The following is a 19,637-nucleotide window of genomic DNA, read 5'->3' as shown; positions in this document are numbered from 1 at the left end:
GTCAGTGGATTGATAACATTATTAATTAAGTTAAAATATACCTCCAAAAGTATAAAATGGAAGAAATATGCTCTAAAAACAAAAAAAACTCAAAATATACTTTTATAATATGCAAAATAAAATTTCAAAACTAGCTTTGTAAAAGCATGAAACGTATTTGTTTCGTATGCTGCTATATTTGTGACTGTGCAAAACAAATATGCAAATGCTACAAGTCCTCTGCCCAGTCTGCCCTACTTATCATACATACAGTTTTACAAAAACATAATTTAAAAATATGTATAGGTAACTAACTTATTCCAAAAAAATTATATTTTAAAAACTGTATTGGGTAACCTACTTATTGTCTTATTTTTGAAATGCAGATTATAAAAATAATAAATAAAGTAGACGTACCTATATACTATTTACTATATACTATATATACTTGATGAGGACTTGCCTTGGGGGAGTAAGTCCCTATTGGCCCCATACCCTCCTCCTTATTTGTGGTAATATACAGGGGCGTAATTAAGGGGGGGATGAGGGGGATAGATCCCCCTCCAGAGCCATCATAATATTATATATTATATTATATACTCACAATGTACTTGAAAATTTAATATTTTGTGTGTAAAAAAAATGTATGTCCCCCCCCTCCCAGGACAAATTCCTAATTACGCCACTGGTAATATATATTATATTTATCAATATGATAATGTATGTTGGTTGGTATAAATATTATTTACTTTAATAAAATATTATATGTTTCTACGCAGTGTCATTATGACTTACGTAAGACAAATATTGCATAATAGGTACTATTATCTACCTATTGTCGTCACGCGCGTGCACTGTACAAGTGTACTGCATGTATAGCGATGTATATTATTCTAATCTATCATTTATTTGCTTGAAATATGATAATATTCATGTTGTATGTAAACATAGGTCGTCCAAATTTCGCATTACAATAATCAATACCTACTTAATACAACGGAGTACGGAGATCACATTAAAGATACATGCAGGTATCAACCATAGAGTAATAATATCAACATTTGTGTGGGGTGTAGGTAGAGAGCCTAGATAATAAATATATATTATATATAAAGGTTCTCTAGGTGTAGCCATGTAGGTATACCAATTTCATATTTAAATCACCCGAATTCGTTTTCTACATATTAATATACCTAATACATTAGGTAATATGTTATACTTATATATATGAATGCAATGTATAGGTTTCTACTAGAATTTGATCGAAAATATAATTTTATGAAACTCAATATACAATTGTAATAGGTAGGTTGTACCATTGTACGTACGTATAATATATAGGTAATAGATATGTTTACCGTATACATAGCCAAGGGTGGTGTTTTGGGTGTCTGGACACCCCCCCCCCCCATTTGAACTTGATTTACACAATATTTTTTATACATTTAAAAATAGATTTTGAGAAACCATTATATACCTACATCACTGGCGGACACCGACACCCTCCTTGAAAAAATCCTGGTTGTACCACTAACCGTATACACTATATCTAGCTACGATCTTCTACCTACACTACAGCCTACAGTATAATATTATATAGATGATTTTTTTTCACTTTGAAGTAAGTTTAACAGGTACAGGTAATACACTAATACAGTATGCATATGAAGTAAAATTGGAGTCAGTAGTTTCTGAATTGTTAAGCTTTATGAACACTAAGGCTAATAGTCCATGCCACATGGAACATATTATAATAATAGGTTTGAAGTTGTGGAGGCTAAGAAGATTTAGTAAAGTAGGTACTACAATATAGGTAATAATATATAATTAATAAATATTAAAGTATGGCTAAATACTCACTATATTTACATTTTATATAATATTTATATATTATTACAATAAAAAATACTCATCTGCTTGCTATGATAAAAAAAAACATAGGTATAGGTACCTAACATATTAAATTGTAGTTTAGTATTATTTAGTTCTAAATATAGGATGGTAATTAAGTTCTTGTAGTTCAATATTATTATCATTATTTATTGCTGCCTGCCGGTCAGTTGTTTCGAAATGTGCTTCTATAGTTTCATGCTTTTTCCAGCTATTAGCGTAATGGAAATGTCGTGAAAACGATCTAAATATCTGAAAAAAAATGTACTAAATATAGCCAAAATAATTATAGGCATATACCTAGGTATGTACTGTATTATAATATACACGGATACCCGTGTTCCTTATTAAAAACAAATTAATGTCTAATAATTAGGGCCAAGGACTTATACCCGTAAAAAGTCACCAAATATGCATTTGAATACCCAAAATATGCATTTTAAAAATAAAATTGAATGCCGGCATAATGACATCACATTATAAACAATTATCTATCTAAAATAAAGTTAATATACGGGAAATTAATCTTATCGTTTTATCTATCTTCAAGCGTTTCTAGGAAAAACGTGCCGCCCGCGGATAATTTAAAACCATATAATTCGACAAAAATTAAAAATATTTATGCTTTGGTTGTATAATACAGCTTGTATTATTTAAAATAAAAACGTCAGTGGAGTAAAAAATTGATAAAATTATAAAATTATTAATTAAGTTAAAATATACCTCTAAAAGTATAAAATGGAAGAAATAAGCCCTAAAAACAAAAAAACTCAAAATAAAATTTTATAAATAGCTTTGTAAAAGCATGAACTGTATTTGTTTCGTATTTTGCTATTTTGTGACTGTGCAAAACAAATATGCAAATGCTACAAGTCTTCTGCCCTACTAATAATTAATACACATATTATAATTCATTTTTTAACCAATTTCAGTATTATTGCTATTTCTTCGTAAGTAGGTACTATTTAAGGACTTAAAGTACCTAATTACAAGCCACGGTATACCTACATGGCTGCATTATAATTTATAATCACATCAACTGAGACACTAAATAGGTAGGTACTTACTATATAGCATGGCCGTACTTAGTACAAATGGTTATTTTTTTGGGTAAGGAGGTTGGGAAGTATTATTTAAAAAAAACTTATGTTAAATTTACGTTAAGTTACGTCATTAATAATATCATTATAAATAATTATACCAAATTACCCTTCAATGATTAATGACATTTCCAACTGGTTGTATGTTAACTGTATGTACCTTTGAACAACAACCAAATGTTGCAAAACATAAGATTGTGATATGTGGAAAAGCTAACATCATCCAATAAATAAAAAAATTTATCGGTCGTGAAAAATCGCCGAACATGTATTTAAATAAATTGCTAACTGGAAGCAGAAGTATTATAATGGCCAACCCTTGAAAAAGTAAAAATGTAAAACCAATCCATGTAACTTTTTCACAGTGTTCCAGTATTTCCTAAAATAACAATTATAATTAATATTTAATTTTTTTTTACTTAGGTCTTTGTGTTGCCACTGTTGTAAATCAAAATAATTTTATAAAAATATAAAATAAGTTTTTAATGAGATTTGAATTGATTACCTACTAATTAATTTAAAAACTGTGATAGTTTTAATTAGGCACCTATCCATTAAGACTAGGCTAGGCTCTAACTCAAGTAATAATGTAATATATCAGTCTTATCAAATGTATAAAAAATTAATGTATAAGATATTAATACTGAATTGTATAAATTACTATTCAAGCAAAATATTAATTATTTTTTGAACGAAAAAGATAAAAACTAGGTACGTAACTATTATATTATCAGAAAATATTTATTACCTACCTACTATATTTCTTAATTAGGTCTTACCTTCACTGAAAATAATTTTTTCTATCTTAAAAATTGACATACTGAGGTCCATAGGCGCATTTAGGGACATTTTTCTGGGGGGCTAAAACCCTGATAGTTAGTATTTTAAAGTAAAATATGATTAAAAACATGAGAATATGAGAACGTGTTAAAGTTTCAATTTATGCATGTTGAATTTATCTTATTTTTTAAAAATGTATCTGTTGTTTACAATGTTCCGTGTAGTTTTATATATATATATATATTTTGAAAACTCAGGTGTAATTTCTTAAGTAAAGCACATTTATATTATTTTTACCAAATTATTAACAAAAAGGGGTAATACAAATTAGATTATAACCTATATTACCAATAAAGCTATAAACAAATAAGTAAATAAGTAAATTTTTAAGATAAATTTTTATAAAACTTTATAAGTCAAAATTGCTTAACAAATTCAAATAATTCAAACTCAAAAATAGTGTACAATAATAATTCGAAAAAATAAATAGTTTGTTTCCTTTCTCGTTGAACACACTGTATAGCTCAGTACTCAGTACTCACTAGTTATTATAGTTACTTTAGTTTAAACAATTATTTAAATCTACTATAAATTCTTAGTCTTAAAACTAAAAATCAATTTGTGGATCAAGTTTTTTTTATACACACAGCTTACATTTACAGTGCATCAGGGCGACTTTTATGATGAGAGTCTTTCATTAAATGGATCACTCCGTACATAATATATTTTTGAAGTTGTTAACCTATAACCTAACCTAATAAAATAATCTTAAAAAAACATATTTTTTTTTTAAAATTTATAAATCTATCAATCTAATCTATAATATAAGTATAGACTATATAGGTACCTACTATAATATATTAATACGTTCTCGTCAGAGATTTACTTTTTTTAAATGAAAATAATAAAAATTCAAAAAATTTTATTAGATAATTTATATAATTTATATATTATTAAAACGTAACTTTTTAATCATTTCATTCTGTTTACAACCTTGACATAACAAATATAATGTTTATTAAACCGAAATAATTTGAATGCATAAATAAATGTTGCACACTTACCACTTGGACGTAAACACATTTGATGATCGTGATAATCATAATAACGGGGAGCGTAGAAATTAATTCCACTATCCAAGCACACGTGAAATACCATGGGTCTAAGAAACTGTCACCCAAAATGACGATACACACATAATATTGAAATGTGCCAAGCAACAGCCAACCAAATGGTATGCCAATTAAATACGGCAAAGGCATTGTAGATTGTTTGCTATACCACTCGGCAAATTGCTATCCATATAATATAGTAGAATTATTTATTTTTCAGTAATATTATATAGTAAGATAAGATTATACGAGAATATTAAAATAATCAGTAAGCTGTATTATATATTATATAAACTATTATAAATGTATAAAATGTATTATATATATACTTGTATATTATATATATGTAATATGTATATAGTACATTGCATATTATTACCTACAGGTTACGGGAAAATTAGGGAAATTTGGGAAATATAAAAATGATAACTTTATAGTACATTGTTTTCTTCAATGTCCGGGAAAATTATACTGCTTAGTTTATGATTGTAAGAATGCAAAGTACCTGCCCAAAGTCCCAAAATCATGTGACAATGTGAGTTTAATCAATTTATAATTGTTTTTGTCGAACATTTGCACGTGGCACGGTTAAATATTATTATAATACTTTCTATGGAAATTTTCAAATTTGCGTGGCCGAGGACAAATGTACATGGGCGGATAGGAACTTTTTTACCAAGATATATTTATTAGAGCCATATAATATGTAAAATATTAGTCTAAAATTATATATAATTATATATCCAATTGGTGCAACTAGAATAACTGTTTTCTTTTTTGTAATCATTTTGGCAACTCTGTACACAAATAAAATAATATTCGTTTTTCATGAGTCCTCTTTAGAATGTAAAATTAAAAAAATTGTTTTCGGGGTGCACATTATTGGGTATAGGATCATATATTATGTACTAATGTACTATGAGTGCGATCGACTAGGGTTTGGATCGCTTACACTTATACATACAGTGTCGTATTTTCAAACTTTTTAGGGGGATCTAAAAAGTAAGTACCTAAGTGTATAATACTATAAAAATACATATGAATTATGAATTAATATTTATTTTATTCCAAATTATTCCATTCTGGGGGGGTCAAGAATAGGGACCTCGAAAATACGCCACTACTAACATGCGAAAATATTGTTTTTTTTAATAATATACCTATATAGATTTAGAAATTCATCTAATGTTTAGTATTCAATGAATATCTAAGGTTTGAAAAATTAATACAAGGGTACATGTAGGTTTTGATTACAAAAATCATAAATACAATTAGATTTTAATAGAACAAATATTTTTTATGAATATGAATCGTCTGAAATTAAAAACTCGACGAACTTTAAAGGATATTTATGCGCAAAATAATGATTTCTCATCAAACGATTTAAGAATTTTTAATATAATTTAAAGAGTATATTATATAGTAAATTTAAACCAACCTTAGGTCAACTTAGGCTAAAAATCTGTGCTGTTGAGTACCTAATATTCTAACTAATAAAAAAAAAAATACAACAGTTTGATTACCTACTAGTCCACATTTTTTTATTCTAATATCGGTAATATCCTTGTATAATTTATTGTATTAAAATAAAATAATAATATGCCTACTTAATTTATTAAGTTGAAACAATAAAAATATTTCTTTGGACTATTTAAAATTTAAATTAAAGTTACCTAAAACATTTATATTAACAGTGGCGTAGCCAGGGGGTTTGGGTATTTAATCCTCCCACCACCCATTGTCCTTTTCCCCTAATAAATGTATTATTTATATACGAAAACTGTAATAAACCAAGTTTATATTATACTTAAACCCCCTCTCCCTTTCATAATACTGGCTAGTATTAACCTAACCTAATCTAACTTAGCTAGGCTATAACTGTAGGTATATTATAATATAAATATAATACCTATATCGGCTATATCATTATAAATTAAAATTAAAATACGATGAACCATGTATGGTTCGTAGTTGGTATGAATCAGGGACTGGAGCCTTTTGAATTTATCGGTATCGGTTCCGGTACTGGTTCTCCGTTCTCCAATAATAAAATAACTGTTCCCTTTCAGTTCTGGTTTAAAAAAGTAAAGGTACCATCGGTTCCAAATAATTTCGGTACCGGTTCCAGATAATTTAGATACCGAAAAGTATAATAATTTTAAATACCTATCTGGAATGCGGGTTTAATTAATAGTATGAGAAATATTAGAAAACTCATGTGATCATAGTTTATACACATAACAGTAATACCATTAAATTATGATAAATAAAATAATTTTATTTTTGAACCTAAAAGAATCTATTTAACCTATCGGTTCCCGTACTTTATTTAGGTTACGGTTCTAGTCCCTGGTATGAATACTATTTAATATGTATGGGATTATATATATTTAGTAGCTTAATAATTAATATATATATTAGCATAAATCCAACTCACCTCCTCCCCTCCAAAAAAATATTGAAAAATATTCTGAAAAATAATAAATCTCAGAATTTTGTGTTTGGTACAAGCCTCCCCTCCAAATGTAAGCTCTAAATGCACCAATGTTGGTACATTAATTTTAGGAATTTCGAACATATTTTGTAATAAAGAGACAATTAAAACAAAACATCGTATGAAGCCCATAAGGGCAAAACATATAGATACATGATACATCGCGCAGAGATGTTAGCGGCTAAGTAAAATGTTTAATGGGTGACCAGTAAGTTGAAAGACTTGAAAGTATATTAGTAATATAAAACTAATGTAATATAATATTACATAATGTAGGTTTACCTACCCACCTTAATTTTTAAAATGGTTCTATTCATTAGATACGTACATTAAAAACCTAGGCAATAGTAGGCATGATATTTATTTTATTATATTGCATATTTGTACAACTGTATATATATCGTATTTTTGTATTAAAATTTAGTTAGTAGTAACTTAGAAAAATATTACAGTACCTATAACAATAACACTCACTTGTATTATTCCTCGATTGACCGCCATGCTTCTCAATAAAACATTTTCTTCTATTCGCAGAGGAACTGATGAACATTCACACATTTCCAGATTTGCAGCTTCGGAATCATCTTCCCTATAAGTCGTTGTACTGCGACATCGGTTAACATTTATTGTCAACGATTTTGGTTTTCTGGTCTCCAATAAATCATCTTTTGAGTGATTTTTGGTAACTGGCATTCTAAGCTAAAAACATTATTTTTGGAAACAAAATTATTGATTATTACCCATAAATACAATTAATATAATATATTACATTATATTATAGACTATAGTACTTATATATAACTGGTTTTTTATCAGTAATATTATCAATATAGATTTTTACAATGTGTTATATTTTACATTATATCTAATAAGATTTACAATGGCTTAACTATTTAAAGTATGATTTAAAGTGTAAACAAAATATTATTTGTTAAATTGTTTTCCCTTGTACAGTTATACCTATTATAGCAATATATTGCTTTAGGCACATTTTTATTCATGAGTAGGTAAAAGAAAAATGCGTACCTATTATTTTACTTGAATAAAAATGTATTATAGAATATAGAAACGTTTCAATATGCTCCTTGTACAAGGATGTGTAGCCATGTAAGTGCCCTATTTATAGTTTAATCCCGTGTAAAATTTATTAAAAACAACATTTCTAAATATATGAATATATATGATATATCTATGTATATTGTATAATATTTACTATACCTAATTTAGATGCATGTATATGCATGCAATATATCATACATATATAATATTAAATTAAACTCGTTACCTACCTATAGAAACTATTATAACTTAATTATATCTATATCATGGGTATCTACCTAGGTACCTACGTTACATCATTAATCAGTATTATACCTACAAATTATTAAAGTTGCCAATTTATTATACTTAGGTACTTAGCTGTTCAGTAATCACCTCTGAAATTTTTGAAACTGCTATATTATGCGGATCGATAGACTGATAGTTGTATACAAAACAGATTACAGACCATCTGACTCTCGAAATAATATAGAGTGACTGGACCACAGTTGACATCTACATCAATACTGCAATATCTACATAATATATAGTGATAGCATATTGTCCATTGAGCTATAATGTGACACCAAAATGTCAAAATACCTACATTTATTATTATTATGCAATTTTGAACAATATGTTTATTGTTATTATACATTAGCAATCTTATAAAAACATAACTATGAATTTTCATATCTAACATAAACAAAACAGGAACAAAACAGGAAATCATATATTGATGTTTAACTAGTTACTAGTAGGTATACCTACTTACCTAAATGTTAACTTAATCTATATATTACAATGGCACTTAAACACACAATACAAAGGTCACTTAAAATGTATTTATATTACTTAAATAAAACATTAAGTAATTTTAACTTACCTTTAAAAAATGTTTGAAATGGGAATTATTAAAAAAAAATCAGCGTACCTAATTTCATAAATATTTTATACGAGTGCCTGAAGATTAAATTTTGACGAAATATATTATGGAAATTTTTAAGTTTTTTCTAAAATGTTAAAAAAAAAATAGTTTTGCGGTAAATATTATGTACAAAGAAAAGACGGGGTATGGGACATCAATTAATGACCGGTTCAAAAAATATCGACTCTCCCGAAAAAAAAAAAAATAATTGGTGCTGCAACTAAAATAGCATCAGCAGATAACTGTTCAAAAAACATATGACTTCAAAAGTAAGTAGGATAGGTTAGTTTTAATTTTAACTATCAAAGTCAATTAATCATAAATAATTACTTTTTTACAAAAAGAATCACTGGTTGCTAAACTAGAATATTATGCCCAGTAAAGTTACATATCTGTTGTTAAGTAGTTATTTGCAGATGCTATTTCAGCAGCGGTATTCATAATCAATGCTACTACCTATCTGTTATTGTAGGTGTAGGTTGTAGCTGTATAGCCTTTGTATATTGTGTAGCCGTCGGAACCCCATAAATATTATGAAAATATAAATATTTGACATTTCGGCGGCTACAATGCAATTGTTAGAAGGATTTGAAGTCATATTTGTACTCGACACGTCCATTAACCGAGTTTTGACCGTAATAATAAATACCTAGGTATGTCTAAATACAAAAATGACGAATAAAGTTGTTTTGTTATAGGTATATGTATTGTGTTCGTTTTTTATAATTTTAATTATCTAGTAGATACTTTAGTTTACCCCTTAGATCATATTATGGTATAAATGTATAATAATACATACCTACCTGGCTACCTATTATGTATAATATTATATTCTTTACTCTATGATAAACAGTGCCGCATTAAGCCAAATTGCCGCCCCGGGCAATATAAAATTTGCCGCCTCTATATATTTAAAAAAAATATCATATGATTTTCACCACTCTTTTTTCGCTATCATAAACACTGTGAGTTGATCTCGTGTTGTTACATCAGGAGTCGATTCTACTATAAGTGAAAAATATTTAAATAATTTTTAGTTTTTTTTTCTATAAATATCAATACAATTTTATCTGTTGAGTAAAAAAGCTTGAAAATTTAATAGAAGGCGCCTAGGTTATTGTTTCAAAGGCAGATGAAAAAAATTAAAAATCTTTAGTCACAGTTTTTATTTATAAGCATTTAAAGTTCAAATTTTGACAAAATACGGAAAAATCAAGAAAATTAGCAAATAATTTTGAGTTGAGAATTCATAAAAATTTTTTTTTTTAAATCTAAGATTTGAAAATGTAATATAAGATTATTCATAAGTTTGTCTACCTATATCAAAAAAAAAATGTCTACAAGAAACTTAAATTAAATTTTTATGAGCGTCTGAAATTTATATTTTTACAACATTTGATATTTTCTCGATTTCTCATGTAACAATTTTCTTATTTTATTGTAATTAAAAAACGAATGACTGTAGATACTTGAAAAATTCATTGAATGTTTATATTAGCATTTTCTATACACCATAAAATTTTAAAAATATTTTGACTCTTTTTGAGCTGTTTACAGACATTGTCAGTTTTCAATTTTTTTAGTTTTTTTTTCTATAAATATCAATAAAATTTTATTTGTTGGGTAAAAAAGTGTGAATATTTAATATAAAGCTCCTGATATATCGTTCTAATAACAGTTGAAAAATATTAAAAATACATAGGCAACATTTTTTTTATAAGCATTTAAAGTTCAAATTTTGACAACATTTATCAAATTTATAATTTATTAACTATTTTGTAGTTAAAAATGTATAAAATGTTTAACTTTTATGGCTAAGGATTGAAAATTTAAAACAAGGCTCCACGTAAATAGGTTATATATAAATTACTTTATTCACAATAATATCTTCAAATATACTTGGTAATATCATAGGCTGACTGACCGTTTTCGCTCAGAATCGTTTTTCTTATACAATGATATTATATCATTGAATTCAAATTTAACACCATCCATTACAGTGACCCACTTGTAACCTACTGTACAGCAGAGCGACTTCCACTTATCCACCTTTTTTCTTTTGCTGCTTTTTGGTAAGCTGCACCACTTAATTTAATTCGCTTACCAGACATAGTATAGTATAGTATTCAATAACATAAATTTAACAAACACAACACTGTTGTCTACCGAAATTGCGTCGAGACTGTGGTCGTCAACAGACGACAGTCGATGATAAGATTACTAAAATGATCGTCAAATACGTATTTTTGCGATTATTATTATATCATACAGCCCGCATTGCCCGCAACTGCAAACAGGCGACAGCTCTTCGATGTGATTGAGTCACTCGCCGAAAATTAAAAGCTATAAATAACACAGACACACAACTGTGATGCATTTAGTTATTATTGAATCGTTGATAGATAAAATTATTGTTGGTATTAATATTTTTAATATAATAATAATTATTTTAATAATTTAATACGAAATTCGTAACGGAGAACGTATAATATTATAATATGATATATTTTCTAAAAATCTGCCGCCCCTCAAATCACCTTAAAATTGCCGCCCCGGGGCAATTGCCCCCCCTTGCCCCCCGTTAAATGCGGCTCTGATGATAAATGACAATATTATACCTACATCATGCAAAGGCACAAATAGGGGGGAGGCTTTAGCCCCCCTTAGAGTTTCTATAGCCCCCAAAAACTAATGATTTCACTACTATAATTTAAAAGCATCATATAAGTTTCAAGTGTAGACCTGAGCCACCCAAATTTCAAACTCGATTTACTCCAATGACATCATGTAATATAATATGATCTAAGCACAGATATATAAATTTGTATTTTTATATATCTGTGGATCTAAGATACTATGATCCATGTACTATGATCCAATATCAATCCACATTGGATTCACGGCTTAAGATAGACCGTGCTTGGATTTAAGGTTTACCCCGGTCCCGCGGCTATCGGGACCGGCTGATAGTGTTATCATTTTTATCACATGGGCAGTTTGAAAAAAAAAAAATATAAAGCTGAACGACAAGCAAGCAACTAGTAACTACTACAGCCGCCACTGAATTGTCGTACGTAGGACGTGGGGTACATTACACTAGTACACACTACACAGATCCTCACCGATTTTTTGTCGATCCATTATGTGTGAGAGGTAGTCCATTCAATTCCTCTAGAACATCACTATGGGTATCGTCAGTGGCTTTACGTTGATTCTCCTATTTGTCGTTTTAAAATTTGATGGAATACATTCCGTTAACACTACAATTTGGGGACCCGGTCTCAACCCATTAATTGTTTTACCAGCTCGTTACTTTTACGTCCAGTACGACCAAGATAAGTAAGTCACTTTTCACAAGATCTTACATGATGTTCGTACATGTAGTCACAACACAACAAACTTAATATTCATTAAGTTCTGTAATTTAGTAAATTACTTGTATTGACAATTAAAATATAATCAGGAATATTATTTACACAAAAAATTGGAAAAGGGAGTTTTAGAGGAACTGTTTCCTTTCAAAACTCCATCAAGTCATCTCAAATTAGGTCCTTGTCATGTACCTACTGTATATTTTAATTTGTCTGCAACTTAGATAGTGAACACAAAACATAATATACAAAGCTGGTTAATGTTGTAAATTTATTCGCAGAAAAAGTATGCCTTATTTTATTAAAATAGAAATTTATTAGATCGTCAAGATTATTTTCTCACCAAAAAATGTGGGCTATTTGTGCCTATTAAGTAGATTATAGTTAAAATTAATTTTAGTTTTGAAATAATATATGAAGGGAGACTGGCTCTAGGACATTTATACTATAGGATATTAATATACTATGTTTATTCATTATAAATAATGTTTCATGCTAAGAATACAGTATTTACCTACATAATATAATATTATTGTTATTAAAAATGTTTCAGATTTAATATTGCAGACTTTAATGTGTTAATAAGTGGTAAAACAAAAAATGGTAATAGTTGTCGCATTTGGACAAATATCTTGGATAGAAAAGATGCATCATTTATAGTACGATACAAATTATATGAAGTTTGCTATGAATTCAACATATTAGTTGAAAATAAAATTACATTAAAAAAGTACTGGGATCATTTTGACCAAGGTAATTTAAATTTAAAATAGTTTAGCGGTATCCAACATAATTTTTTTTACATCAAATAGGTATACACGGACAGATATATTAGTTTGATTTCACTATTGGCTACTAGTATATGGATAAAATAACTTATTTTCTTGATAGTTAAGACACCAACAAATTATAAATACATTTAAAAATTATCATATTATTTTTAATTTTATTGATTATAAATTTTCTTACAAATAAAAATCATCCCTTTATGGGGAATCAAATACTGTAATATTTAAGTATTTATAATGTTTTTAAACTTTGAAAATAAGTACCTATGTTTTTAATAATATTGTGATATAATACAGGGCCAATTTATCCAGACGAATGTGACTGCTCAAAAGTATCAATAGATACATGGCTATCAAATACTAAATGCAGAACTAATATCGAACAAATTAATAATGATCTCAATCAATTTAAAAATGTAAATTTTAAAACCGTATTTGGGAAAATGGCTAAATTGTATAGTCAACACCCACACAGCACTAGCGTATGTCATTATGTTGTCAAGAATAATTTAGTAAGTACTTTTCAGAATAAAGAATTAATATAATTAAAATTATTATTGTAAAGATAAATGCATAAGGTACTTTCAAATTATATTTCCAGATATTCCGAAAATGCTATGGAGAATATACAGGATTTAAGATGTTTATGGATAATTTATTACTGTCATTAAATCGAAAGGTAAAATAATTTCCAATATCTATTTGAATAAATGTATTATATTATTTAAATTGGATATTGATCATAGGTTTTTTATTTAACTAAATTTTAGCATATATGCAACGTAAGATCATTACATACAAATGGAAAAAAAAAATGATATTATATTCAAGCAGTGTTTGTTACTTTTAAAAAGTAATTAAGTTACGTTACTTGTTATAAAATTAAAAGGCAACTAGATTACGATTTTGTTACCAAAATTGTGTAAAAATACTTTTTAACTCAAAAGGAGAAGTTTAATATGATACTTTCAACACTTAATTTAAAACTAAATACGTAAAACTAAAAATAACATTAAATTACAAAACTTTAAACGTAATTTATACATGTTAATATTTTTCTTTATTTAATTTTAATGTTATATGTTAGTGTGTCTCTTTATTGTGATTGTTTTTTTGTGAAAATGGCATGTCATTAAAAGGCATTCTATAGAAGCGCTTGAAAGGAGTGAAGATACATTAGTACAGTCATGGTTTAAATATATAAGGTTATAGCAATAGTACCACCATTATATCATTTTATTTTGTTTGATAACAAAATAGGCTATGTGCAATAACTTTGTATATTTAAGCCATGAGTATAATCATTAGAAAACCTTTTAATATTTTGAAACTGCCTAAATAAAGATTATATCAAAAATGCTGAATTTCAGCTCATTTACGTATTACCTAACATTTTTTATTTTAGATAATTTAATTTAAAAGTATTATTATTTTACAGAACTTATAAAAATTTAACAGAGTTTCTTATAAATTAATTAACGTAGTTACTTTTTTTTTATTTCAATACATATATAACAAAGTTACCGTACTGTATGTTACTCAATAAAGTAACTATGTTACTACCAAACACTGTTTTCAAGATAACTTTATGTTGCTTTGTGGCAGAAACTTTCAAAATTATAATTCAATACCCTAGTAAATGTTATATCTTCCATTTTATAACTGCCTCGTGAGTTTAGTAAAATAAATTATTTATAGGTGTTTTTACCAGATCTGGAGTTTTTTGTTAACTTGGGAGACTGGCCTTTATCATCACCCAAAGAACAATTTCCTTTATTTTCTTGGTGTGGATCAAACTATTCTGTTGATATTGTGATGCCTACCTATGATATTACAGAATCGGCACTTGAAAATATGGGACGGTAAGTGTACTTGTTTTTAATTTTTTTTTTTTTTTAATTTTATTAATTTATTTGTTAATATTTAAATTGATATTATGTTCTTTGTAGGGTGACCTTAGATATGTTGTCAGTTCAAGGTAACATTGAAAAACCATGGTCGCAAAAAATTGAAAAAGGTTTTTGGATGGGTCGTGACTCCAGCAAACATCGGTTGAATCTAGTGGAACTTAGTAAAATAAATCCAGACATTCTCAATGCTTCAATAACAAATTTCTTCTTTTACAAAGAATTAAAAGAAAAATATGGTCCAGGAAAAAAGCCCATTTCTTTCTTTAAATTTTTTGATGTATGATTCCTATGACTTATTATATTAAACCATTTAATGCGATTCTAATTATATATATTTTTTTTAGTACAAATACCAATTAAATATTGATGGTACTGTAGCTGCTTATCGATTTCCATATCTATTAGTGGGCGATTCATTGGTTTTCAAACAAGAATCCGAGTACTACGAACATTTTTACAATGAACTGATACCATGGGTTCATTATGTCCCAATAAAAAGACATTTAGATGATTTGCTAGATTTGATAGATATTATGATGAGCGATGACAAGACAGCAAGAAAGATATCATTAAATGGTCAAAAATATGCAAGAGAACATTTAGCGCCTCATAACATATTGGGATATTACCTACTATTATTTCAAGTAAGTTTAAGCAGACATTCACATCCGCATGTATATTCTCCGCCTTACAATAACAAACATATAAAAAATAGTAAATTGGCATTCAGCAGAAATAATGATGTATTGTTAGATTAAATATTAGTGTGAATTGATTCATCCAACTTAAATGTATAAATATTATGTGTGTTTGTTCATCAGTTTTCTACGATATTTTAATTTTAAAGCAAATGTTATGGTTATGTAAAATATTGCAATTTAAAAATGCACATTTAAAAAACTAAAATGGGTATTTTAAAAAATATATGTGAACACAGTTAATGTTCTTACTTTTATATCTAATAATAAATCAATTCACTTAAATATATAAGCTAATAAAACACCATTGGTTCTGTCGAATTCCAAATTTACTATGTCATGTTTCTAAAAAGAAGATAAAACTTAAAGGTATGCTGTTCTCTTATATATTTGGAATTTAAAGGAGATTTTGAGCATATTTTCTAATTTTTATTCATGTTCAGAATTTTCAAATTTGTCTTAGGTAAAATAATTTCATAATGAATTTGAAATTTAACACTGAAGTAGTTGAAAATATTCAACTATTTAATATATTATGGTAACGTATTATTAACTACACAAATTATACCGAACATGGTGATAAAGTCCGTAATATTATTCAAGAGATGTATAGCAAATTTAAACATAACTAGATTATTAAAAATTTTTAGATTGTTCAATTTTGTTAAGTTTAGATTGTCTGTTGTTTTATATTATTATAATATTAGTATATTACTAATTTATTAGTGATTAAAAAGAATATCACTCATTTATTAATTATAATTATATTTTGTATGGATTGTAGTTGTACATTATAAATATTTTATGAATTATGGTGAAAATGTATTTTTACTTTCTAGAACTACAGCAAATTTTTGACCTCAGTAGAAGTCCGTCCCAATATGGATGCAGTGATAAGTACTCACAACAGTCCTAACAAAATAGCTTGTGAATGTGAACCTGAACCTGATCCTTCCATGACAAATTTTAAGATGGAGCTTTAAATTTAAGTCATAATTAATCATTAATTTCTTTACAGTAAAAAAATATTGATGTATAATTTGTTTTTTTATCCATTTTAAAAACAATGTTTGGAAATGGATTATATTTGTCTTATTTAATATGTATATCAGATAACCATATTAGGAACTAAATGTTTGATGAATAATTCTGTTTGAATGTGTGATCGTAGTTTATAGTTTTATTATGTATCTCAATTTATTAATAATCAGTCTCCTAAATTTATTATATTGATTCTCATTAAATATTTATTCTTGCCTACTTATTAAAAGAGTTTATTATGGTTTGTAAGGAATCAGTATAGGTTATTATTTTTTTTAATTTTATATTATACTATAGGTACTGAATTATTTATTAAGTTTAATTAATCAAGAGATACTTTATTTAATAACTCTAATTTTAGTTTCATTATATAAATGTAATGATTTAATTTTGTATTCTTGCCTACTTAATTATTTAATTTATTGGAAAGTGATAAGATTTTACTATTATTTATTCTATATGACTATTGTATACCATAATATACTATATGACTTTTGTACACTATACTATACTATACTATACTATATTAGTATATTACTACCAAGGCTGGGCATTAAAGAGTTATAAATAATAAAGTTGAGTTGTTTTTAACTAAGTTACCTACCTTTTTAAAATAACTATTAACTTGACAAGTAATTTATTTTTTTTCATCATTATTTTGTAGTTTATGATCAGTTAAATCATTTTATAGTAATTTTAAGTTAATATTTTACTAAAATGAACCCCATATAATATATATTTAAAATATATTTGTTTTGTACAAATTAAAACCTAATCAGAATTATTATTTATAAATTCTAATATTATATTATTATGTATTGTAAATACAAAACTGTAGACTGTCAAAGTCTTGAATGTGTATAATATAAACACAACATAATTTAAACTTTTGTAGAAATTTACAATATCTCACTCAAATACATTAATTTCAAATATCTTAGCTATTATACTGCCAAGTTACAGATAACCAAATTTGACGTAAAATTTATTTTAACTTAAGTAAACAGTCTTTAATCTTAATGAACCTGTCGGGAATACTGGTTTGACGTAATACTGTGTTGAACTTGAACAGTATTATTATAAAGTTGGTTTACACCGATATGTGTAATGTATACATTGTTTTGCATAATTTTGAAATTGTGAATGTTAATTGTAAAATAATGTATTATTATTAAACTCATTTATTTGAATATCAAAAGATATTAAAGCTACACCAGCTATATTGCATTGTTGTGTCAAGAGAGGGGTTTAATTCAATTTTTAGTTTTAATCAATAATTTAAGTTAGATAACTTATTATTTACATTTCAACAAAAAGGTTTTTTAATCTATAAAAAAAACTAACTTCTACTCTAACTTAAGTTACTGTTTTCACCTAATTAACTTCTAACTAAGTCAGAAATTTGGACAGTTTCAGAAACTAACTTATATTCTAACTTTTGTTTTTTTTATTAAAGTAACTTAACTTAAACTAGTTAAAAAAAAATGACTAACTTGCCCAGTTTTGGCTGTCTTATTATTTATTGTAATTTCGGTGTTTTGATTTTTGTAGAGGTTATAATATATAATCCTGTCTTTAAAATCGAAATCCAATTCCTTTATTATTGAAAACATAATTTGCCAATCAATGTTATTGAAAGATTTTTTGATATCTATAAATGGTAAGTAAGTTATTTTATTTCGAGATATTTGTTTTCTATTAAAATCCTAAGTCCTAATATCGCCTCTCTAGTTCCCTGGATCAAGTTCTAGTAGCATTTCAAGAATTGGATAGTTGGTAGACAAAGTATTCAGTTGGTAATTATGCGTTGTGGGCGCTATGATTGAATTGTACAAAACTGAGCAGTTTTCTCCAAGTGCTGATGCTGAAATCCGTCTCTCTAGATCCAGTGCTATAATCATAAGCGTGCTCACGGGGGGAGGGGGGTGGGCCGCAGCCCCTGGCATTTTCTTTAATAAATACTTAGATATCTATGCTAGACTAGATAGTGAACATTTTTACATTTTACATGAAAAAGTGAAGCCAGTTTGAATCTCATAGTATAGATATCTGTGAATAAAGGTAATAAAGTTATTAATATATCAGTTATCATCGACCAAATGATTTATTATTATCACAGAATACTCTAAGTCTCTACTATCCACTATATTAGCTAGTAGACTATTTTTTTCTATCAACTACTTAATTTATATACTTACGTTATTTCACGGTTGTAACTTGTAGATAATATTACATACCACATAGGTTAGTTAAAATAGTAATTACAAATAACGAATATTCTTATTTAGTAGGGATCTACATTAAACTTTTACATATTATACCTAACTAGTAAATAAAATACTATTATAATGAGTGAAAAGAAGATCATACAGCAGAAGAATAATCATTAAGGTCATTAAAGTTCACACTGTTTTTAAAAGTTGAATTTTGTCCGGACTGACCCGTAAAATAGGGTGACTTCGGACACGTAGGTAGGTAGATTTCATTAAAAACTGATGTTATAATAAT

At 27.0% G+C, this 19,637-nt stretch overlaps 2 protein-coding genes across 2 annotated transcripts; one reads left to right on the top strand and one right to left on the bottom strand.

Moving 5' to 3' along the window:
- Nucleotides 1–1,827: 1,827 nt before the first annotated feature.
- LOC132935823 (uncharacterized) lies at nucleotides 1,828–10,452 on the bottom strand. Its single transcript, XM_061002453.1, has 5 exons — nucleotides 8,790–10,452; nucleotides 7,830–8,054; nucleotides 4,814–5,044; nucleotides 3,079–3,348; nucleotides 1,828–2,121 (listed from the first exon to the last, which is right to left on the bottom strand). Exons 1-4 carry the CDS (start codon nucleotides 8,907–8,909, stop codon nucleotides 3,082–3,084), a joined length of 843 nt encoding a protein of 280 aa, XP_060858436.1. The 5' UTR covers nucleotides 8,910–10,452; the 3' UTR covers nucleotides 1,828–2,121; nucleotides 3,079–3,081.
- Nucleotides 10,453–12,326: 1,874 nt separating this feature from the next.
- On the top strand, nucleotides 12,327–17,704 carry LOC132936856 (protein O-glucosyltransferase 2-like). The gene is made up of 8 exons (XM_061003643.1): nucleotides 12,327–12,660; nucleotides 13,246–13,445; nucleotides 13,778–13,992; nucleotides 14,082–14,159; nucleotides 15,179–15,342; nucleotides 15,430–15,667; nucleotides 15,735–16,034; nucleotides 16,928–17,704. Exons 1-8 carry the CDS (start codon nucleotides 12,506–12,508, stop codon nucleotides 17,069–17,071), a joined length of 1,494 nt encoding a protein of 497 aa, XP_060859626.1. The 5' UTR covers nucleotides 12,327–12,505; the 3' UTR covers nucleotides 17,072–17,704.
- The last annotated feature ends 1,933 nt before the right edge of the window (nucleotides 17,705–19,637 follow it).

This window comes from Metopolophium dirhodum, chromosome 1 (genome assembly GCF_019925205.1).
Source record: "Metopolophium dirhodum isolate CAU chromosome 1, ASM1992520v1, whole genome shotgun sequence".
In the NCBI taxonomy this organism is placed as follows: Eukaryota; Metazoa; Arthropoda; class Insecta; order Hemiptera; family Aphididae; genus Metopolophium; species Metopolophium dirhodum.
The sequence above is the reverse complement of the archived record's forward strand: the minus strand, read 5'-3'. Positions and strand labels throughout refer to the sequence as shown.